Source organism: Emydura macquarii, unplaced genomic scaffold, assembly GCF_026122565.2.
Source record: "Emydura macquarii macquarii isolate MOO-44397 ecotype Brisbane River unplaced genomic scaffold, CSIRO-AGI_Emac_v2 contig_318, whole genome shotgun sequence".
NCBI lineage: Eukaryota > Metazoa > Chordata > Testudines > Chelidae > Emydura > Emydura macquarii.
Window position 1 is genome coordinate 13,265,537 of NW_027130455.1, and position 25,127 is coordinate 13,290,663.

At 41.7% G+C, this 25,127-nt stretch overlaps 1 protein-coding gene across 1 annotated transcript in view; it reads left to right on the forward strand.

The window, feature by feature from the left end:
* The window catches only part of LOC137165978 (disks large 1 tumor suppressor protein-like), a 263,745-nt gene that overhangs the window by 225,509 nt on the left and 13,109 nt on the right, over positions 1–25,127 (forward strand). The window contains exon 5 of the mRNA XM_067567537.1: positions 4,380–4,475. Coding sequence (XP_067423638.1) covers positions 4,380–4,475 — 96 coding nt within the window. The remainder of the gene's footprint in view (positions 1–4,379; positions 4,476–25,127) is intronic.

The window sequence follows — 25,127 nt, forward strand, 5'->3', positions numbered from 1 at the left end:
ACCAGTGGTGATTACTCTCTGAAATGGTTTTCAAACCGGTTATGCATCCACATTATAGTAGCTCCATCTAGGTTGTATTTCCCCAGTTTGTTTATGAGAAGATTATGCAAGACTATCAAAAGCCTTACTAAAGTCAAGATATATCACCTCTACTGCTTCACCCCGCCCCCACCAGACTAGTTACCCTGTCAAAGAAATGTGTTAAGTTGGTTTGACATGATTTGTTCTTGACAAATCCATGCTGACTATTACTTATCACCTTATTATCTTCAAAGTGTTTGCAAATTGATTGCTTAATTATTTGCTCCATTATCGTTCCAGGTACTAAAATTAAGCCTGACTGGTCTGTAATTCCCTGGGTTGTCATTATGTCCCTTTTTTATAGATTGGCATCATTTTTGCCCTTTTCCAGTCCTCTGGAATATCTCCCATCTTCCATGACTTTTCAAAGATAATCGCAAATGGCTCAGAGATTTCCTAAGTCAGCTCCTTGAGTATTCTAGGATGTGTTTCATCCAGCCCTGGTGATTTGAAGACATCTAACTTGTCTAGATAATTTTAACTTGTTCTTTCCCTATTTTAGCTTCTGATCCTACCTCATTTTTACTGGCATTCATTATGTTAGACCTATGATGCCACTGTATAAATCCATAGTTTCCCCGTCTCAGAAAGGTTATAGAGGAATTGGAAAAGGTTCAGAAAAGAGCAATAAGATAATCAAGGGCATGGAACAGTTTGCATATGACAAGAGACTAAAATGATTAGGGCTGTTCAGCTTAGACAAAAAAACAATAAGGGGCTGCTACAGAGGTCTGTAAGTAGTCTGTAAGTAAGTCTGTAAGGTCTGCCAGTAGTTATTAGCCAAGATGGTCAGGGATGCAACCCCATGCTCAGAGTGACTCTATATCTTTGACTCCCAGAAGCCAGGAGGAGTAAACAGGTTGGATCTTTCCACAATTCCCCTATTCTGTACACTCCCCCCTGAAGATCTGGCCACTGTTGGAGATAGGGTACAGAGCTAGATGGACCATTGATCTAACCCAGTCTGGCAGTTCTTATGTTTTTACTCAGTAGACTTCAAGGGAGGCAGGATGGTCCAGTAGTTAGGACACTATATTAGGACCTGAGATATTTGCATTCAATTTGTGGTTCTCCCATACATTCCTGTATGATCTTAGCCAAATCATTTAGCTTCTCTGTGCCTCAGATCCCCATCTATAAAATGGGGATAATAGCGTAGTAAACTGCTGGAGCCTGGGCCTTGGTGGATGGAGCAGGACCTTTTGTCTGATGGTTGTGATGGCAGTTTGGAGTAGTGGTAAACATAAATTGAGGAATCAGGTACTAGGCTGAGGTTGAAACTAGAGTCAGAGTTGAGAAGCCAAGCCACAGGTCTGAACTGGATCCAGGATCAGGAGCAAAGTAGGGAGGCAAAGACTAAACTTGCACAGGCAGGAGGCAGGCTAGGACTAGAACCAGGGTTGGAAACAAGAGTAGGATAAGGGCAGCTGGGGGCATGGTACACATTGAGCAGCTGCTGTGCTGCTGTCGATACAAGGCTCCAGTATCAGGCCGCAGTTTCCCCTGCCCAATCAGGAAGCATGTCTGTTTGGAGGAGGCTCATGGGGTCCAGCTGAGCTTACCTGGTGACCTGGCTGGGAGCCAGCTGTACTCCTGACAGGGCCGGATTTCCAACTAGGTGCATTCTAGGGGTGCTTAAACAGTGCGGATTACCACATTGGCCAACAGGGCCCGTGTTCAGGGGCTCTGGCCAATTTGGAGGCACCGCACGAGGGTTGGAACTATGGCCCTGCACACTGCTCCCTCTCCTCTCTCCTGGAGCCTCGCCACTCTGCTTCTCCTCTTTCCCCCTGGGACTCCGCCCCGTGGTCAGGCCGGAAGTCAGAACCCAGGGGTGAGCATATTCCCCCTGCCCAGAGCTGGCTGAACTGGTCGCCACAGCACTCTCTCCTCCCAATCCCACCACCAGGGAGCTGGCCCAGCCAGCCCCTGTCTTCCCTGTTGCTCCTCCATTGACACGAAAAACTGGAAGGTCAGTTGTAGGCAGGGGGACGCTGAAGATGCTGCGCCTACAGGCGCATCCCATAGGGATAGTTTGCCTTTATTATATGCACTGCTTTCCATTATATTCAGCAATAATGCAAGGAACCTACATGCCTGTATATTGTAAGACATTAGCTTCAGCAAGTTAGTGTAAGGCTTCAGGCCTATAAACTTTGAACAGATAAATGGCCCAAAGAAAACCTCCAGGTATAGGAGAGCTGAAAATAGAGGTTTTAAGAAGGCTTTCTAACAGTTACATGATCCAACCACAAGAGGTATACATAACAGGTACACGAACTACATCCCCAGATACCTAACCACAAGAGGGCCATGGTGACGAACTGACGTATATGATAATAAGCTGAGATCATTGAGAAACTAACCTATAGAAGAAGAACACTCCAACATTAGTAAGGTGAGAAAATACAAATAAGGGAAAGGGGAAAATCCCCTACTGAATATACATTGACACCATGTTTGATGCATTTTATAAAAATTACATCCCAGTCTTGGGATGTACATCCCAGAGAAAGAGAGAGAGTCCTTGGGAGATGCTAGATTGATGGCCACTGGTGATGAAGGGAAAGGTGATGGTGATGAGAAAGATGATGGCTAACATTTCAGGTGTTCTACAAGGGATGGTGTGAGTTTTTGCATGTGCAGATGTATGATCTATAGTATCTCTATCTACCTTACTGAGTTCAGGTGTTTGTAAGAGTGCTAAATGGATTAATCAATTATTTGTAATTATAGAAGAGTTCCTGTAGTTTGAGTGTTGTAACTGTGCACATTAGGGTTCCCAATTATATAATAATTTGATTAATACTGGGCCTGATCTTGGGACAAGAACCTGTCAACCCTCAAAATGATAATCAGGGATTCTTAAGTAATCAATATAATCTACAGATCAGGCTACAGGTGTAAATCGGGCCCTGGCTCCTGCCAATCACTTCCTTACCTCACAGATAGGTTGTGAGGATAAAACAAGGAGGATTGTGAGGCGCTCAGACACTGTGATGATGAGGACTTCTGAGCACCTAAGGCAGGTAGGAGTTGTATTGGGTCCTTGAGGCTCATAGCCTTATAGTGCTAAATAGTTTGGCCTTTATCCACTATAGCATTTACACACATGCTTTCCTTAAAGCATGTGTCTGGTCCCACTGGTTTCAGTGAAGCTAGGCATGTGTTTAAGTACTTTGCTGGACAGGAGCCAGAGTGCTCAGTATGTTACAGGATTGAGCTCTAAATATGCAAACTAGCATCAGAGGAGAATACATTTGTACATGTGGATCTGATTTGGGCCATTTTTTGGCACTGGCCCATTGTTTTCGAAATGGCAGTGGTTGGCCTATTTGAAAAGCTGACAATTGCTTGCCTGTTTTGTTAAAATTGACTGCTCCCAGTGAATGGTCTAATCAGGATGGCTTTACATCACTCATGATTTCTGTGGTGCTCATCACCATGTGGGACAGAGGACAACACTGTTTGATTCCACTTCGTTTTCCTGTTCATGTTCTTGAAAAGCTATTAATATTTGTCTCAAATGCAAAATCTACACTAATGTGCTGCATGTTTAGTAGAAAACCACAAGCACTAAATACTTTGCCTATAATCTATAAATAAAAAAAAGTGAAAGAAAATGGATTATAGGAGAAGTCTGGTCATAAATTAGCCAGGAACAGGGAACCGTTGGCCTTTTTTTTATATATATATATATCCTGGTATTGCAGATATTTTGAAAGAAAGCTTGTATTTTGTGATGGCTTTTTGCAAACATTGTAAAACTGAATGCTATGTAAACAAAACAAACCCCTACCATTGTATTTAATTAAAAATATTTGCAGACATGAGCTTTACGTAAATGTTGTAATGTAGAAAATTTTGTGCAGTAATTAAGAACTGAGATAATTATGGATAGTTTACATTATACAGTTACTGGGCCCATTTCTGCAGCTGCTCTGGGTGAATTCCAGACCCCAAGTGAAGTCAGTGGGAGTTTTGGTGTTCACCCAGGTTTTCATCCTCCATGTTTATGGCCTACTCTTGTGAGATTCTGAGCATCTTCAATTCCCTTTGAAGTCAATGAGAGTTGAGGACACTCAGCACTTCACAGGATTAGGTCATAGGGGAGTGGCTGCAGAATCAACCCCAGAAACTGGCAAATGGCAAGAAATTGAGGACCAAATCTGGTTCATAAGCCCCAAGTGTGGATCTGAGGCAAGATTGCATTCCTGTATGTCCAGACTTATGCTTCCAAATAGGAGTAATTGTATTATACCATGAATATAATTTGCTTTATTTGAAATTTTTTCTAGTCTGTGGTTTCTGATGGATCAGATGGATCTGTATTATGTGATGAACAGAATAAGGAGAATCAGTCTTTTGAAAATTATTCTGTAGACACGACAAAGGTAAGAGCCATGGTTTATTTTTATTGGGTGATGAAATACATTGGTGACCTTTGTATACAGTTTTTTTTTTTTTTTTGGAGTTCTGCTAGAGATGAAATGTATAGAGTAGACTGAGTTTTCAGTTCCTGTAATAATCTCTTGCTTTTTAGTGAATTTACGTTATTGAGAAGATTCAGATCAGGTTTATAACAGCAATTTATTGCTATGTTGCTAGTTCTCTGGATTTAAGAGTATTCTATACCGGATTTTAAGTCTGTTTCATGGGTAGAAATGCTACTGATGTTAGCATTAAAGCCTCAAAGCTTTTGTGTTGCTCTTGAGAGAACTTTATTTTTAAAGTTTAAGCAATGTTCATTGTACAGGGTACTCCTTTTTCCTTAGTTAGATTTATTTAAGCCTTTATTAGTTCCTTAGTGCAAATTGTAATTTAGTTTCTTGGTAGCTAAATAAAAAGTTGGTAAGGCGGAATGTGAATGTGTCAGCAGATGACATGATTTTTGTACTGTCAGACTAATGGTAGTTATAGTTGTGTAAGTGTACACTGAATGGTAAATGAAGCAACACGACTACAAGTTTACACTTTAAGAATTTTTGTTACAGTACTACTTCCACTAGTCATACGGTTTGCAATGATGGAGTTGAGAGTGTTTGAGTGTTTCTGTTGTAACATCTACGGTATTTTCAATGTTTACAGTTTGGCTGTAATAATTCTCTCAGGGCTAAATATTACCATGGAAAGTTTCAGCCCTGAAGTCATTCTGTTTTTTTCCAAGTTAAATAAAAAGATTTGGACTTTTAATGGCAGCAAGTTGAAAATAAGAGGGAAAGAAACTAGAAATTAACTGGGTTGGGATGATTATCTGATCTCTTATAGATCTTAGAAGAGCTTTGTTTCTTTAAAACTGAAGACTTGCAGGTTATTTGTTACATCTTGTCTAAGACCTTCTCAATGGCTATGTGTGCAAACTTCTATGTTGGCTTTGTCATTCATTAACTGCTTAAAATCTGTAACTGTAGTGGTCCAGCATATCTTTCCGATTTTCTCTTGCCACTGTGTTCCCAGTCAATCTGCAACCCTTACTCATGCTGAGTGATACTTTGAGACTACGTAAATTCTACTGGGTGTGGTTAAGATTTGCAGAATTGAGTCCTGAGGTCTGCTGATTATTAGCCTAATTCTGGGAGGTTGCTGAATGCCCTTAATTCTCATTGTAGTCAATGGGAAATGAGGGCATTCAGCAACTTGCAGGATTGGGACCCGTTTACTATGTCTCCAATATCGAGTTGAAATAATTAGATAGCCCATTGATCTCAGGTGCTCAGCTCCTCACAGAGTTTGGCCCATTATGTTTACAGCTGAAGTTTCAGCGTGGGAAATGACCCGCCCCCCCCCCCCCCCCCCCCCCCAATCAAGAGACTATCTTGGGGTTGGTACAAGCAACAGGCATGGCCCATATAATTGTCTTGATCTCATAGGGCAAGGCATAAGATGTGATGTTTCACATTTACTAATTGGGGAGCACTGCATCAATTGTGCTAACTCTGTGTCTGCACTTAGAAAATATCATTCCCAATATCAATGTCCAAAGGAAGAGTGCTACATCACATACCTCTTCACTTAAAGTCACGGGTACTGTGACCTTCTTGATCCCAGCCCTACTCTCAAACAAAAATCTGCATAAAAATAATAACATTAGCCTTATCTTCACTGCCTAAAAAATGTGCATAACTAACATGCATGAACTATCACCGAGGTACAATGAAAATTAGGCACTTTAGTTTCACGATGTGGTAAGCAGCCCTATACCCCCATTAGGATTGACCTTGCAGAGTTTACCTTGTAATAAAACTAAAGTGCCTGGTTTCCACTTGAGATAGCTCATGCATGTTAGTTACCCTGAGGTAAAAACACAAACTTGAGGATCTCAAGTATGCTGAATGCACTAGTTTAGTATTCCACCCTACTGGACAGCATTCCAAAACATTAAGAAAATTTGAGCCACAGCTAACACTTTCTTAAGTGCCTGAAACTGTGGGATTTTTCCACCATTGCAGAAGTTTTTATTTTAATTTCCTGTCATTTGCTAGCTTGTCACTTTATGTGAAAGAGGCATTTTATCTAATCCCTTTTTTAAGTGACCATGCTTGAATGTCAATAATGCACTGCTATGATAGTGACATGTAGCTAGTTAGGGTCGGCTATCTATTTAAATATACTTATTTCATTTTTCACATGCTGATGATTGATTGGGTGTTAGTTTCACTAGGCAGAGTGGCTGGGAATTAAAATGAAATCCTGATAGCACTGTGTAACTTGAAAGCCGAAAGCCACTTTTGGAAGCATTACCCTTGTGCTTGTATTGCTGGGTGTGCCACTCACGTAACCTAGTATTGCTTATTTAACTGAAGCACTTCTGTTTCATTCTGAATAAGAGATTTATGGGTGTTGAGATAAAACAATTATGTCATTGTATGAAAAATAATAGTTATGTAAAACATTAGACAGGAGTTGTGAATTATAAAGGCCTGGTGCTTTCTATGGGCTTGATTATCCATGACCCTTGCAGGGCTGTGGGGATAACACAAAGAGCTGTCCTCATCCTGTGCTCCACACTCAAAGGCTAGGGGTATGCCTCACTCTCTCCATACAGGCCTGCAAAACTGGCTGGGTATGCAGGGAAAAGCAGAACCAAATGCCACAATCAGGCCCTAAATTTATAGTCCTCAAACGTGTGTGCTATCCATTAGAAAAAGGATATTTAATTTGCTGTATGTATAGGTGGTTGGGCTGTGTAAGTACATCGTGGATAGACTAGTGCAAAATGGAAGCCCCAGTGTGCAGCCTGAATAACTGGGTTGTATGTGGGGATCTTCAGAGGGGCTGGAAAGGAAGAAATTCTTCCCCATAGGTCGTGGAGCAGAAGAGGAGCCACACTGCAGCTCCAGAGCTACTGTAAACCCTGCAGATCCCACACCTCCAAGCTGAGGGGCAGAGTTCTCTATAATTGTGGATTCATCAGTCCAGCACACACTGCTCCCCAGGCATGCTTCACAGCTTATCTGTGAGCTATGATGCAATGAGACCCAGCTGAGCTGAGCTCTGTGGTGCTGTGATAGGATGTGTATCCCTGTGGACCTGAGAAGTCAATTATGTTACCTGGATGGAGAGCCAAGCTTAAATGAACATGAAGGCAAGTTGGGCAGGAGCAGGCTGGTTATTCTAAAAAGAGGAAATTTGTAGCAGAAGGGGGCTGTAGGGAGAGAATCTGTAGTCACTTTCTGAAGGGGGAATAGAAGAGATAGGAAGTGGTCCAGGGAGGCAGCAAGGTGTCTGAGGGAGCAGATCTTGGCTGCCAGGTACAGGGCCCTTAGGTTGGAAATCAGAGGTGAGAGTAGTTCTGGATTTGCTACGAGTGAAACCCTCTGAGGTAAAGGGTGAAAGGACCACAGAGCTCAGAGACAAACTGAAGACCTGCTATAAGGTCATTAGACTGTAACTTGGTTGGATTACCTATTACCCCAGAAAGTGAGGAGTAAAGCGTGACCTGGCTGGAGGGCCAAGTTGTGGGAAGAGAGACCGCTGCAGCAATGGAGTGACCATCATCAGGGGTCACCATATGGGGAGATAGCCGCTACACTGTGCCTGGCCACAAAGAGGTGCTCCTGTGGTGAGTTAACTCCGTTACAGGTACACAATGGAAAAATTAACCTCTTTATGTAGCAGAACCACAAGACACCTACTGCTGTTGGGGGCTGCTGCTGCCATAAAGGGCAGAATTGTATTTGCATTGACCTTTTACTTTTTGATCCAAAGACTCATGAACTATTGATTCAATTTTTCCCCATTCTATATTTTTCTGGGCTTAGCCTTTAATTATAGAAACCATCAGGAGGGATACTTGTAGGAAAGCTACTAAATTAGGAATTCCCAAACTTTTCCAATGCATGGCCCACATCTTAATAGAGAGATTGACATCTCCCCTCCCATACATGATTGCTTGGACCCTCTCCCTCCCATTGGTGATCCAATAACAAACCAGTCATAAGCCACCTTAACCTAGTGCTAATTGGGTTCAACTCCCACAGATGAGCCCTGACCAGAAGGGTTGTCTCAGTATGGCAACTACATCAATTACTTTTGTTAAACATCAGGAAAGCAAAGCTATTTCTAGCTTCTTTGAATGCAGTTTAGCAATAGAAACAAGGGGGAGGATCTAGCACTATGCGACCAGCCAGCAATTTGCATACCACTCATACAATTCATACTCATTCCATACCAGGTGCTCCCCAATCCAGAATATGAAGTCCACAAGATTAAATAAATCCCTTCCATGTTTGTAAGAGCGATGTATTTACTTATGTGTTTTATTTGGAAGGTTCTTAGAGCGCTGGACAGGCATCTGGCAATTTGACAATTAAAATGTCAACACTATTATAGTACAGACTGGCAGACCTCCTGAAATACAAAAGGCTTAAGACCAAGATTTTCAAAAATGGGTTCCTTATGTTAGGTTTCTAAATAACTGGTCTGATTTTCAAAGTTGCTGAACTTCCAGTGCCTTTTGTTTACTTCTTGTTTTTTACTCAGATTTAACAATAATGATAGAATCCTAGAAATTTAGGGTTGGAAGGGAACTCAGGAGATCATCTAGTCCAACCCCCTGCTCAAAACAGGACCAAACCCAGCTAAATCATACCAGCCAGGACTTTGTCATACTGGGCCTTAAAAACCTCTAAGGATGGAGATTCCACCACCTTCATAGGTAACCCATTCCAGTGCTTCACCACTCTCCTAGTGAAAGCTTTTCCTAATATCCAACCTAGACCTCCCACACTGCAACTTGAGACCATTGCTCCTTGTTTTGTCATCTGTCACCAGTGAGAGCAGCCTAGCTCCATCCTCCTTGGAACCCCCCTTCAGATAGTTTATTGCTGCTATCAAATCCCCCCTCACTCTTCTTTTCTGTATACTAAACAAGTATAATACCCTCAGTCTCTCCTCATAAGTCATGTGCTCTAGCCCCCTAGTCATTTTCATTGCCCTCCACTGGACTCTCTCCAATTTGTCCATATCCTTTCTGTAGTTGCTGGGGGGGAGGGCAAAACTGGACACTTCAAATGTGGATTCACCAGTGCTGAACAAAGGGGAATAATCACTTCCCTTGATCTGCTGGGAATGCTCCTACTAATGCAGCCCAATATGCCATTAGCCTTCTTGGCAATAAGGGCACACTGTTGACTCATATCCAGCTTCTTGTCCACTGTAACCCCTTTTCTGCAAGGTCCTTTTCTGCATAACTGCTGTCTAGCCAGTCTGTAGCAGTGCATGGGATTCTTTCATCCTATGTGCAGGACTCTGCATTTGTCCTTGTTGAACCTCATCAGATTTCTTTTGGACCAATCCTTCAATTTGTCTAGGTCACTCTGTATCCTATCCCTACCCACCAGTGTATTTATCACTCACCCCAGCTTAGTGTCATCTGCAAATTTGCTGAGGGTGCAATCCGCTCCATCCTCCAGATCATTAATGAAGATGTTGAACAAAACTGGCCCCAGGACTAACCCCTGGGGGCACTCCGCTTGTTATCGGCTGCCAACCAGACATCGAGCCATTGATCACTGCCCATTGAGCCTGATGATCTAGCCAGCTTTCTATCCACCTTTAGTCCATTCATGCAACCCATACTTTTTTTACTAACTGGCAAGAATACTGTGGGAGACTGTATCAAAAGTTTTGCTAAAGGCAAGATATATCACGTCCACTGCTTTCCCCACATCTACAGAGCCAGTCATCTCATCATAGAAGGCCATCAGGTTAGTCAGGCATGACTTGCCCTTGGTGAATCTATGCAGACTGTTCCTGATCACCTTCCTCTCTTCCAAGTGCTTCAAAATGCCCTGAGGACCTGCTCCATGATTTTTCCGGGGACTGAGGTGAGGGTGAATGGTCTGTAGTTCCCCAGATCCTTCTCTTTCCTTTTTTTGAAGATGGGCACTATATTTGCCTTTTTCCAACCATCTGGGACCTCCCTCAATCGCTATGAGTTTTCAAAGATAATGGGCAATGGCTTTGATGACATCAGCCAACTCCCTCAGCACCCTCGGATTTGTGCATGTCCAGTTTCAATAATGCCAGTTTCAGATTTGTTTATAGTCAATTTAGCTTTGACATTCTTAGTGCTGCCAGGTTTGGATTTCAAAAATTCCAGAAAAAGTTTAAAACCACTGTTTTAATAGAATATTAATATAAAATAATGGAAACCTTCTTGTCAGTTTTATGTTATATAATAGCTTGGGGGTTTTTTTGTTTTGTTTTTACATTTTAGGATTTGCACGCTAGGGCCCTAAATATAACTGTTCAATTAAAAACTGTACTTGAGTTGTACAAGTACAAAAAGTTTCTGAATACAGTAAATCCATAGATTTTAAACCAGAAGGGACTTTTAGATAATGTAGTTTGACCTCCTTTGTAACATAGGCTGTAGAATTTCACCTGGTTATCCTGTATTGAAGCCATGTGTTGGTATTTGTTCCTGTACCTCTTTAAAATAGACACTTAAAATATTTAAATTAAAGATGGAAGGGACCAGTTATCTAGCCCAAAGGTTGTCCTATTGTGGTGTGCAGAGCTGCTCCTGTCACAGAGGGAAGTAACTGTCAGGATTCAAGCAGTGGAGCTTCCTGTTAGTTGTGGCTCAGGCTGGGACTTATTTTAGGATCTCCAGAATATTTTTGATCAACTAAATTAATCACAGGAACAACTAAAAAAGTCTCTTTTCTCCCTAGGTGGCTGCTTCATAGCTATATTTTGTCAGGTGTTTCTTTAGTGTAATTCAATCATGATCATATTTACAGTTGACACGAAAATTGAAGAGGTGGAGAACATACAGGAGGACAGAACCAAATTGCAAAATGTCCTACAGAAAATGGAGTAGTGGGGGGAGCTGGCAGCATAGGGAGAATTGGTTCTAGTAAATGTAAAATCATACATTCACGGAGAAGAAATAAACAGCAAAGGTCTACCTTTGGAAGGACATAACGAAGCAGTTGAACACGTAAAAGCAAGTGTGCTTTCATCTTGTCTCCTTAATATTGTTCCCTAATATTGCTTGTATGCTTAATATATCTGAACAGGATAGTTGCTGGAGGGCCCTTTTGGAATAGGGATCGAGAGGTCACAGGGAGAGGTGGAATGTGATTTAGAGCTTGAAATAAAATTGAGAGCCACTGAATCAGTCAGTGCTGCACTGGCAGGGAAGCAGGCTTTATCTAGCTTACTGATCATGCATGTGGAACAAACTGTGACCTCATACATACAGGTCATCAGGGAGGATCAAGCTGGGACCATCAGCCCCAAAAGCAAAGGTCAGTTCCACTTTAAGCTCAAGGAGGATGCTGTGAATAAACAGTGAGTTGTTATATTTTCTGGGTCCAGACACTAGAAGGAGACACGATCAGACACTAAACTTGTGTATTGCACAAGCAAATGCCACATTTTTTCATGCATGCAGTGGTTGATTTGACACATGGAGATGATGGTTTGTGTGCAGGATTTGCACAAAGTGCGTGTAGATGAAATCTGTGGATCATTTTACTCACATGAGTAGCCTCACTGAGTTCCATCCCTTCAATTTGCATGTTGTAATCTGTAACTAGGATCATGAGTCCAGTGGGAATAGAGGAATAGAGTTCATATGCAGATCACTTGTTTGGAAACATATTACGATATGACAATTTTTGAGTATGGAGTGAATTTTTACAGCTAAGTCATTAAATAATTTTTTTAGCGGACGCAATTCACACAACCTTACTGTAGTAGCTCCAATGCAACAAGAGAAAGGAGCACAAAGGAAATCAAATGAAGGTGCTGTAAATGTGGGTGTCAAATCCCTCCCTATTTTAGAGTGACTGGATTCCCATTTACTTTGTCCTGCCCAGATTACAAACAGGGCTTTGGTGAGACCACGCTAATGAGTTAATTGGACCTTCAGTGGCACATGGGCCAGCAGATCTAGAAATGTTCAGTGATTCTTTTAGCCAGTTTTTTAATAAAATTGTTTGACTGTTGACTAGCTTAGTATGGACTAAACTTATAGGTTCCAATGTGTTACCTACAAAAATCCAGTTTGCTGCACACAGTGCAGTTGTTCAGAAGAAGTTAGTGTCTTAAAAATCCTAAAAATTCTGGAGTCTCTTTTTAAGATTTTATATCCGGAAAGATTTTAATAGTTTGTGGGGGGGAGGGGTTGCTTTCTGTTTCTGACCACGTCTCATTCACTATGGATTTTTTTAAAACTTTGGTCGCAGTGACCTCATTTTGGCAAAATAGTTGTGTGTAATTTCCTGAGCCTCTTGCCTCTTCAGCAATCACGAATATATTATGGTTATAACCGTAATAAGTTATAGAAGGGAGATGACTCTTAAATGTCCCTTTTCTTTTTCCTGGAAAGGTTTTTGTTTTTTTAATTGAAAACATACTTTCGCTCTGAGTGAGAATGAGAGATTCTCAGCATAGCACCCATGGGAAAAGTGTGCTTGTCCGATAGGTTGAAAAGGTGAATTGTAATGTATGGGTGTCTAGACGTTTCCTCTTGTTGCTGTCAACAGTCCAGTTGGCTGTGTTTTTTTTCCAGTGAATAGGAGGCATTGATTTTTCCTCTCTCTTCAGCCAGAGCTTTCATTTTACATCTTTCCCCCTCTCTCTCTGTGTAAGAGAGGGAAGACTTTAAGAGCTGACAGAAAGCTTTCTTACTCAGCATGATTCATATCAGACACCTCAAAGGCAAGCTCTGCACCAGCATCGCTGCAAGAAAGGTAGGGTGTTTGTGGCTACCCAGCTTTCTAGGAAAGATTGCAGGACTGTTGGCAAAGCATACAGGACATGAAATGAGTAGAAGACTGAAGCTGACAAAGATACAGGGAAAGTTTGGGAAAGAATTTGAGGAGTTTTAAACTCTGTCCTTGGGGGGTGTTTTTTTAATTAAAAACTTTGAAGTTTTCTTAAAACTAAAAGGGACTTTTTTTTTTTAAGGCATGTATAGAAGGTGTTTTTCTATGTGCAGTACACTATAATTATTCCAGCGTTGCACCCCACGGAGTTGTGTGCCTGTGTAAATAGGCAGTTAACTTTTTTTTTAACTAACCTGAAATTTTTTTGTTCTATTTTCTGACAGTTCTTATCATCTAGCTATTATATTCACTTCCTGAATCAGAATCTGCCCTAGTAAGTGATTGTAGATGTGAAGCATGAACTTGTGCGTACACCTTAGTGTTTCAATCATGTACTTTAAGTGTATGTGTTCATAGGATTCATGCTCCTAATATAAACCTTTACAATCAAAAGCAGTTGTTTTGGCAAAGAAGTGACAGCACTTTGATAGATGGGCCGGGTAGTTGTGTTGTGCTTATTCGAAGTTAGCAGAAAAGAAGAAAAGGAGAGAGAGAGAGAAGGACTTGGCAAAGGAAATCTTATGAGTATACTGGAACAGCAGATCAGAACTGTGAAGCCAGAGCTGAAATGTGATGCTTTTGCTTTTTTGTGCTTGTTGTGATTCTCATATTCTCAGTTAGAATCCTGCATGCTATTTCACAGAATATTTTGCTCACAGATTGAACAATGCAGCAATCAAGCTTAATAAACCACCTGGAAGTTTTGGTTGAGATGATTTTTAGTGGATTTTCAGAGTCCTGTGAGAATCGTAACTGCCTTTAGCATTGTGGAGGAGGACTCGAGTTTCTTATGAGGGCCCCAATTGGAAAAGCAGGCTATGCAGATTCAAGTCTCCGGTTCTGTTCATGCTGTTTCAAAAGCCTTTCTTCAGCCTTGCTGATTTATGATTTACATACAGTCCTGTGGAGATTTGCAGAATGGATTGTCTGTGCATTGTCACAACCAAGGTAGGACTGGAAACATTACTGTTTTGGGTGCATCTCTTTCTGCTATTATTCTGTTCCTGTAATTAAACAGATTGGGTATGTGGTGTGTCAGATAAAGTGGTAACTAAGCCTTGCTTCAATGGGCATTTAGTTCTCTTTACCAGAGGGTTACATTGTTTGTTTCTATATATAAATTATGTGGTGGTGTTTTTTACTTGTAAAAGGAAAATGATTTGGTATTTTACCTCAGACTTTGCTTGTGTCTATTAATATCTGTAGTACTGAAGCAGTTTCAAAATAGATGTTACAATGCACATATTGTCTAAACATATTATCAGCTAATTCTTTAAATGTGTGAACAGACAATCATGTTTTTTAAAAAAATCTGAGCATTGTATTATATGACCTAACGTTTTAGAGAAGCCAATCAGATGCAGTTTAGATAGCAACAACATTTCTGATTGGAGAGTAGCAAGTTTCTGTACCTTATGTGGCTTTCTTGTGTAAAACATAGCTTTGTTTTGCATCTCTAGGCGTTAAAATCAAAATGCATTGGTCCAAATTCTGCTGTGTTACACCAGTGTCAGAGCCAATCTTAGCATTTTTGAGTGGGCCTTCTAAACCATCCCATCCACCCCCCAAACACATATTTAAGTGACCACCTTGCATCGATTGTGATCAGGCCTGTGTGTCGGTGACTAACCTGAAGATCTGAGGGAAGGGCTAAGTAAAAGGATTTTTGTGGGACCTCCCCAAACTTAGTGGGTTAGTTTAATATAAAATGATGGGAAAGATTTTCAGGTCACTATTGGCATTTTGTGACAGAAGAGGTGGAACTCAAATGCTTCTAATGGGGTCCATGCATAGCACCAGCATTTGTAAAGGAGAGTTGTCTGAATAAGCTGGAATTTTGGGAGTCCCCCGTCTGACAGAGGACTTGGGGTGAATTCTGGTGAATTTCAGTTTTTGTGTAGAGTTTTGCTCTGTAAGGTGACTAGAGTATTTTGGGTATTGTGTAAATAATAGTATTTGTTTGTATCACAGTAACACCTAAAAGTCCCAGTCGTGAGTCAGGGCCCCATCATGCTAGGTGCTATACAAACAATAGTCCAAGGAGATGGTCCTTACTCTGAAGAGCACATAATCGAAGTATGACAGCAGGTGGATTCAGCAAAGAGATGGGGAAACACAAGATAATAATGAGACAATACTGGCCAGCATGATGGGCAGTGGTCTCAATATACCAGCAGCCCAGCAATAACAATATGTGTAAGAACAACAGTTCACTAATGACTATCACCTTCACCCTTGTGCACTAGGTAAGTGTTGTTATCCATCTGGGGAAACTAAGACAGAAAGATAAAGTGACTTTGAGTTAGGCCACAGAGGTAGTTGGACTCAGGGCTGGGATTAGAAAGCAAAGCCCTTTGTCTTTAGTCCTACGTATAGTTCACTGAATAGACCATGTCCTATCTCATGTATCTGCTCCTCTTTGTGGCCAGAGGTCACACATTCAGTTCAGCTAATGAGACAGCTCTGCTAGATTTAGCAAATGAAATGGTGCCAGTGCCAACCCCCGTGTCACTAACTGGAGCCTGGGTAGTGCGGTCCTACAATCACAAAATTGAGGGACATATCGCCATTGATTTCATGGAACTCAAGGCCAGCACGGGACAAAATCAGGGGTTCCTGGATAACCCCTGGGTCTTTATAAAATATTCAGTGTCACACTTTTAGCCCTAATGTTCAGTTCACATTTTTAAGGCTGCCTTTGCGAAGAAAACAGTTAGACACTTTTGTAACAGCTCAGATTAGCCCTGACATTTCTAGGTCTCCAGAATCATGGTGGGGACCTGCAGCTGTAGCCTTTGACGGCTCCCAAGGTAAGTGCTGACACATGTAGTAACTTTGCTGACTGCTGTGGAGTTAGTCTGCATTCAGTGTAACTGAGAGCAGAATCTGGCCTTCGTTTTATTAATAACCTGTTGCCTCCAACATAATTGTTCTATGAACTGATGATGAATATGTGAACTGAGTTGCCCCTGTGGTCCAGGGGCCCTGTGGACAGTAACATATGTGGAGCCACAACCTTTTCACTGCCTCAGTTATAAGCAGATACTCCACTTCCACATACCCATGATACCGCTCCTCCCACTAGACCTGCCTTCTGTACCTACTACCTCACCTACTCTACTGGTAGATATGAACCAGCAAGTCAAGAGCTCAAGGTGAAATGAGCACGGGTCTGGTGGTGGAGTGGATGGAACCAGGGAAAACAACTGGGAATCAGTCAGAAGTGGGTATCTTGCACCTACTGCAGAAATTAAAAGCTTCAAAGTATTAAAAAAAAAGTTGCAGTAACTTGGAGATACCATACAGAAAAAACATTTATAAAATATGTATTAAAATAGCTATGTCAATGGTTTTATGCTATACTGGCCCAAATTTTGGTAATGTTTACAATAGTGTGTATCTGGAATAACTCCATTGACTTCAAACTATACAACTTTCATGGCTTCAGTGGAGTGATTTTCACCAGGATACAGGGAGCAGAATGCATTTAATATTTATTAAAATTGCTTGCACGCACATCATATCCACAAAACTTGCATTTATGACTCAAATGGTCATTTTTAGCCTACAATCAGGTAATTGCACATATTTAGGCATCCATTAACCTGATTTGTGCATGAAAATCTGATGGCCACCTTCAGAAATGTGGATCTTAATGTGAAGAGATAGTAAATATTTAGTTTTTTTCTCACGTTTTGTAGATAATACACAGGGAACATAAATTCACTTAAGTTGCAGACAGTGAGTGCTATTAAAAAGTCAACAAATGGTAGTTAAATTTACTGTGGTAGTTGCAGCATTTCCAGTTTATATAAAATACTGTAAATAGAGTGGTGCAATAAATATTACTTTTTAAGCGGTGTGTAATATAGTTGAAGACCCTATTTAGACCCCTATAAATGCAACAACCCATTGGATGTGATTTGTTAAAAAACTTGCCCCAAATCTTGATTTCTATTTAAACAATTTTTTTCAGCAAAAATGTAACTCTCCCAAACAATAAGTTGAATGTTCTCCATATTACAAAATGTGCTAATCTGGTTTGTTGGTATCTCCATGCACTTACTGAAAACGTGAGCCAGACAAATGCTCAATCAGTCCATCAGGATTTTTTTATGGGCTTCTCGTTTATTTTAATTGATCACATCCTTAATTTGGCTGCTTTTTCGCTGATAATGAGCCATATGAATTTGTGGTATTATTTTGTCAATAGAATTCTGTGAAAATAACAGGATAGGACTGGAGCTCGGGTTCTGAAGCCCACCCACCCTCTAGGTGTGAGAGCCCAAGCTGCAGTAGCCATACTGCTATATGGGAAGTTGGCTCCAAGCTGCAGGGTAGACATACACTTAGGGGATTGCACAGAGTTATTCCACCCAAGCGGGAGCATCAAGAAGGTTCACAGAGAACACAGGAACAGGCGCACTCTGCCACCACTCAGGGAAATGCACTATGCTGCACTCCTCTACACTGCCTACCAGCTCTGCTTCCATCCTTTCTCCCAGTTCATGCAGGAGCAGCTGCAGTGGTGTCTGCTAAATGCACCGAGGGCAAGAAGGCAGGAAGGTTCCTGCGCTGGCAACTCTCCCAGTTTTATCACAAATCTCATGAGAGTTGATGTTTCTCTTAAAGCTACAGCTCATAAATTCATGGGTTTAGGGGAGAATCTCTGCTTGCAATTTTTTTTTTTTTTTTTTTAAGTTTCTAGCCCTCCTGGTTGCAGAAAAAAGTTTGAAGATGTTAACCCCAAAAGGCTCAGAACCCAGCAGGGCAAATAAATAGAATCCAAAATTTATTATTTTTAAAATGTTGTGATTTTTGTGGGCCTGACATGGAATTTTTGAATGATTGTCCATGCTGGTTCCCAGTGTTGTCAACTTTCAGGAATTTATTCTGAATCTTGCTATATTTTGTGTTGTTCTTAAAGGCGCAGCCACTGAAGTCAAGTGATTACATCAGAATCACAGCTTTTTATCTAAAATAAAAGTTCATTTCTAGCCTTCATGGATGCAGACAAGAGCTTGAAAATGTGAAGCAGGTGTACCCAACAGGCTAAGAGAGTAGAAGGCAAATAAAAAGAACCCCATATTTATTTTAAAAATCAGGATTTTGTGGGGGACTGACTCTGATTTTTGAACACTTGGGGCTGGCAACACTTGGTTCGTTATGCCCTCTCCCTCTTATGATCCGGACAAGTGGCTGGGCATAGGTCAGGACAGATTGTATAATACAGCTCTGTTTTTTCTCAGCTAAGGAAGTAAAATTTGGGTTGAAAATGGCAAACGTTCTGTTAATATTCATTCTGCACTGAGGTCTGCCTGTCAGCTTCAACTGGAATACTGTGTTAATACTGGAACGCAGAACCCGTGGCTGCACATTCATGTCAATAAATGTTTACCTCAGAAATGTGATTCACCTATCACGGCGAGCAGTTAAGTAAGTAAGGGGTTTGTTTAACATCCTTTATGTTAGAGGAAAAGGGACGGTGGGTCTTTGGTGATCTGTGTGTAGTGAGTGTGAAGGTCTCAATCCATTTCCTAATGGACAGGTGTGCACATCACAACAGCTGCTATCACACAACTTTGTTGACAGTCTGAGGAGTGAGCCAATCAGTCCTGGAAATTTCCTCAGCAGGGCTATGTGGAGAATCTTGTACTTCTCCAGTCCAGTTCTGTAAATTAACAAGAATTCTCTCTCTAAGGTTTTCAGTCTAGCACCTTTTACAAGGGCTTAATTCATTCACCTGTTTAAAAGGAAGAAGTGGAGGAAAGAACTGTATCTCTTAATGTTGCCAGGCAGCAGGGTCACGTGCTTATTTACTGAGATAATCAGTACCAAATGTTTATCACATGAAATCCAGCCTTGCACAGTCTGACTGGACAAGTACTATCTTTCTCTCTCTCATCATATTAGCGCCTGGTGATCTGGCAATATATAAGAGTAGGACCAATAAATACAAGTAGGACAAAACTCTGCCTTGCCCTTGAGCAGGTGGTGTCCGAGTTCATGGGGAGGAAGACAGTGCGGGGTGCCTCTTGCATACTCAACACACTGATGCAGGAACCAGGCAGAATGATGAAGTGCTGCTCTCTTAAGTGCCACCCTGAGGCTTGCCTTGTACTTCACAGGGGCATAACCAGTCGTTTTGGGGGTCTGGTCAGGCCTTTCCCACCCCCAGCGCTCGTACCAGCGCTCTGCAGTATGTGTTGGAGGGAGCAAATACAGTTCCTTTCTGAAGCAGAGCACAGAAATGAGGAGCACTACAAAGCACACTGCTCCCAGGCACTTCATTCATTAGCAACAGTTCTCCTTTCCCAACTAACACTGCTCAGAGAGGGACAGTTAGAGTTTAGAACTTGAATTTCTATCAGCATCATTGTGAGAGTGAGCAAGTAGATTCTGTGCCTGGGCTAGTATGTTTTCAAGTTGCCAGCCTGCACCAATCATACCATTACTGTATATTGTTTATACTGTGCCATACTTGGCAATGTACAGACATGTAAAACCGGGTTTGTTACCCCTTGCAGTTTGCTGGGGATTTCCCTGGTGCAGGGGAATCCTTGAGTGCCATAAAGGCAAAACAGCTGGATCCTGTTTCTGGCCCACCCAGCAGAGGGGTTGTTCTGGGAGCATGAGAAGGAATATGGTGGAGCCATGTTTTGTATGCACTATGATCTGACAACCATCTGACATCGGAGTGGCCACAGGGGACCATTACAGCTGAAGTAACATACAACAACCCCTTAGGCTGCTTTAAATTATGGCAGGGGCTGGATGGGCTCCTGACTGACATCAGGAGAATGGAGAAGTGAGAGAGAGCCATCTTTCACCCCCTCTTTGAGTCCCCTGTTGGAGCTGAGTATCTAGCCCATAAAATACAGGCCAGATTCTGATTATACATCAGTGAATGATTAGTGAAAAGAGCCAACTCTGCAGTTATTCACATGTGTATAGTTACTCCATTCAAGAGAATGGGTCTGATTTTCCTCTTCCTTACACTGGTGTAAATCTGGAATAACTGCATACAGTGATGTAAAGCTGGTGTAAATCCAAGAGAGTTTAACCCATTCTCTTCACTGTCCCCCTACATGCCTGTGAGTATCGTTTGCAGGATCAAATGCAAAATTAAGAAATGACAAGAGATGGTAAAATCACATAGAACAATTAATATATACATGTCAGTAGTCCCATTGGGTCTCATAAAAATACAGTTGATGTAAACAGGCATAACCTTTCAGAACTCAGTCTAGCTATGATGGCTTAAATCAATGGAGACTCTGGCTCATTATTATTAATAATTTATAAATAGCCCTAAATTTAGCTAGATATCAAACAAATAATAACCACAGTTCTACTTACTGGTGGGGAGACTTGAGATAACAGTGTTAACTATGTCAGTCCAACACTTGTTGGTTTCTCTTTGCAGAAGTTCAGGTGAACATTGTATTGGGTTGCAACCAATCCCCATGCGTCTGCATCCTTTACTTTCACAGTGGAGTTTCTGAGATAAACAAATGTACATGCTCAGTTTTAAACCATAACGTGGTCTACTGAGGATTTTATGCCAAAGTCGAGTCTGTGACAAAACCTCAAGCAAAGCAAATTTCATGGTTTTTGTTCAAGTTTCCCAAAGATTCAGATTTAAATAAAATTGAACTTTTTTTCTAAAGCCATTATTAGGTCCTGATGAGCATCTCAAAATGGGCTGTTTTCCTGCCAGATCTTAAAAATGTAATAGTGCTGAATCCAAGCAATTTACATGTAATTTACTAAATTCTAAACTGAAGTGGTATTTGAGGGCAGCTTTAACTACTATTGGTTGACGGTTGGCTACTGTATTCAATACAGAAAAACAGGAAAACCCTTCTCATTGATTACCATTTATTTTAGAGAATGTATTCATAGATGAGAGACAGATGGAGTATATAATTGAGTATTTATTTCAAATCTTTATTTACCAGTGTTAAGTTTTGGTAGAATTGTACCAGTTGTTGTTAGCGCTTTATTCTGAGCAATACAAATGTAAACTGATGAAGCACGTTTTTTTTCTAGAAAAAAAAAGTCTTTTTTCTTTTTCTTTTGGGAACTTCAAGAAAATTACATAGAGCAAACCAATGTGCATTGTATATGTCTTTTAATTATATCTTGTCAAAAGCTCAACTTTTTTTCTTCTTTATTCTTTAGAAATATGGTAATTGTCCCTTTTCTGTTGTAGTTAATTATAAATTTCAGGAAGAATTAAGTCTGTTAAATCTCCATTTTTTTTCTTGGTCTCTATGGTAGCAGCAAGAATAGAAGTGAGTTACTCTGAGCTCCATTTTTGAGTGGCATTTTGTTTCTTCCAAGCATTGCCCTTGTCTAGAGTAACTGAAATTGTCAATAGATATCATTAGTTTATAATTTGCTGATCTCAGGGAGTTTTCTTCATGAGACCAATTTTAACTATGGTAGAAGAAGGTGATTTGTTTTATAAATTTATAAATGACTCTTTGAACCAAGGAAGAAAATGTTCAATTAACTTCTCAGGTGATTGCGGTTAGGGTTTAATACTGCACAACATTGGAAAGTTGCATGTATAAACTCGAGGTAGAAAGTGATGAGAAGGACAGGGAATGCAGGGGAGCCTGATCTTGCATTAACGAGTGCTGCTATGTGACTGCCAAGGTATTCGTGCCTAGTAGGTGTCCAGTTGCACATAATCTGAGGTGCAATACTGAATGCAGTTGATAGAATGATAGCTCCTTGCAGCAAGTGATGCTGTGTTCTGCTGTGGATTTCAAGCAGCCGGGGTTGGTTAAGTTGTTCACCATCCTGTATAGCCCTTTTGGGGTATGTTTTGAGTGGCCACTACCAAGGTGGAGAAGAAGGGTCTCTTGGCTTCTAACTCGGCCTTTTCTGTGTTTCAATTTGTTTGCCTCTGGCATGCAAGTTTCCTTCCATCTCTCTCCATCTGGCACAAGGCTTCTGAGAACCATGGACAAGGAAAAGGAAGTGGGTATTTGAGTGAGTCATTATGTTAATGGTTCTGGCAAGTGTGGGGTCATAACTCGCCAGGTCTGTGATTCTTTATTTTGTCAGTAAGCTATTTTTGAATTATCCCCTTTCTTCGCCAAGACGATCATCAGTATTTGGGAAGACTTCTTGTCATGATGTGTGAAACTGGACAGCAAGCACTGACCTGAAACTAAACTACCATGCTTGAATTCAGTCTGTCCATGTTGCAGGAAGCCCTGGACCTACTAATAGAAATATGACCCACCACCTGCAAAACGTAGTCTTGTCCTATGTCCCAGTTGTGCACCCCTTCTGACTGAGATTTCTTTCTTCAAATCAGGAATTGGCATTCTATCTCCTACCTTAAAGTCTAAATAATGAATAGTCCTTCTGTAGATACAACAGACCTGTGCAGCTACTGTCTGGTGTCAAACCTTCTCATTGTTTCTCAGTTATTTTGCTTAGAATCAAACGGGTGTGTGCAGGAATTTAAATTTGACCCTTTTTGGAGGGGCACGTTGCTCCTCCAGCCCTGGGGCTGCTGCAGAGGGGCGAGTGAGCTCCTCTGTCCCTGGGGACATGGCGGCAACAGAGAACTCCTCTGATTGTGGAGCTACAGCATGGAGAGGGAGCTCCTCCAGAGCCCTGGGGCTGGAGGAGCTCACCCTCCCTGCTGTGGTAGTTCAAGGCCAAATAAACTGTCAGCTCCCCGGTGCTGGGGGAGTTCTGTGCCCCTGCCCATTATTGGGGGGGTAGGGAGGGGCGGGGGCTGTGCCCCTCCCTTGTGCATGCCCCTGGAATCAAAGACCTGTCTCAAAACATACCTGTCCACAGCCATTATTCCAGAGCTTTCCCAATTGGCTTTCAGGACAGAATTTGGTACTTCGGGTGCAGATGGACAATGTTTTGCTGTCCATGAATAAAGGGTAGAAATCCCTACTCCCTCTCTTGGACTCTTCCACAGCATTTGATATGACTGATGACAGCGTCCTGCTATCCTGCCTGAGAAAGGGAGAAAGGGAAACCCACTAAAATGGTGTCAGTCCTTCCACACAGTCCTGTGCAGAATGTGTTAGCATGCAAATGCATCTTTGCGACCAGAACATTCAGCTGTGGAGTTCTACAGGGTTCTAATCACTCCTCTGTCCCACTAGGAGAATTAGTGAGACTTCATGAGTTCAGGTGCCATTCATATGCCAATGCTATATAACTTTCTCTGTCATTCGCAACCAGTGCTAACAGCACTAACACCTAAGTCCTCCAGCATCTGGCTGCGACCAGTGTATGGATGAGAACTTTGTTAAAGCTAAATACCATCAAGATGGAATTAATCCATGATGTTGTCGAAGAGCTCGCTACCATGATGTGGTCTCCTCTAGCTGATGATCTCTGCCCATGAATTGTCAAAGCAGTCTACAGTTCAGGGCTCCTAATAGACGCTTCATTGATTCCAGACTTGCACGCATCAGTACCTTCAGGAAAGGCAGTCTACTGCCTCTGACAGGCTAGCAATTTAGCGTCCCATTCTTGCTGATGGCAGCCTGGCCTTGATCATGCATGTGTTCGTTGCTTTCTGACTAGATTATTCCAATGCAATTTGCCTGAGTTTGAAAGTGTCAACCCTGAAAAAACTTCAACTGGTGCAAAATGCAGCAGTGAGAGCCGATGACTCCTTTTATGCTCCACTGGTTCCTTGTACAACATTAAGACAAGTTTAATAGCTTCCATATTTGTAAGGTTCTAAATAGATGGGGACCAGTTCATCTAAAGCAGGGGTGTCAAACTCGCTGATGGTGACAGGCCAAATTCTCGTAAACTGCACTTCACAGGGGCCATGCAATGCCCTCCGCCGAAAAATTCGGGCCACCTTCCTCTTTTCAGTGGCGTGGCATCAGCCCTTTTCGGTAGCAGGATTTCACAGGGGACTGTGTTGCCAGACTGAGTGCATTGCCACTTTAAGGGATTTCTCTGCGTTCAGCATCAACGCTTTAAGACGTTTCATGGACTCTTAAACCGGCAATGACGTGGGCAGAGAAATCTCTTTAAGTGCCAATGCCCTCACTTTGGGCGGCAGCATGTCTCAAAAAAACTGGCCGGACGCGGGCCGGATCAAAAAGATTCTCAGGCCGGATGTGGCCCGTGGGCCGTATGTTTGACACCCCTGATCTAAAGGATTCTTCCTCTTCTGGGACCACAGCCACCCTGAAAAACTCTGTCCATCAGGAAGGATGGAACTGTCTATCTCAACGGTGAAGCTATTGTGTGCAGAAGGCAGGACTTCCTTCTTTGGGGCCTGGCCCAAGACTGTGGATTTCACTCCTGCACAAATTAACTATAAACACAAACCATGCCACATTCCAGTCCAAATGGAAAACTCACTTATTTGAACTTGCTTTCCTACATAGCAACACACAGCGTATGAGTTTAACCTATATTAAAATTAATAATAAATATAGAAAACAAACCACACACAACTTTGCTCCCTCGGGCGAGATGGAATAGAGAGAATTTAACATGGTGGGTTTTCATCACCCTTCTTTATGTTTACCTTTGGAAAGTGGTTGGAGTTCACCTGATCCTCAAGTCCCAATGCTGGCAAAATTCCCACTGGCTTCTGTGCAAGTGATAGTAATAATTAGGTGCAGGTAATATCTGCTGTGATTAAGACTGCAGAACAATTTCCATTGTTTCCCAATGCTTGCTCATAAA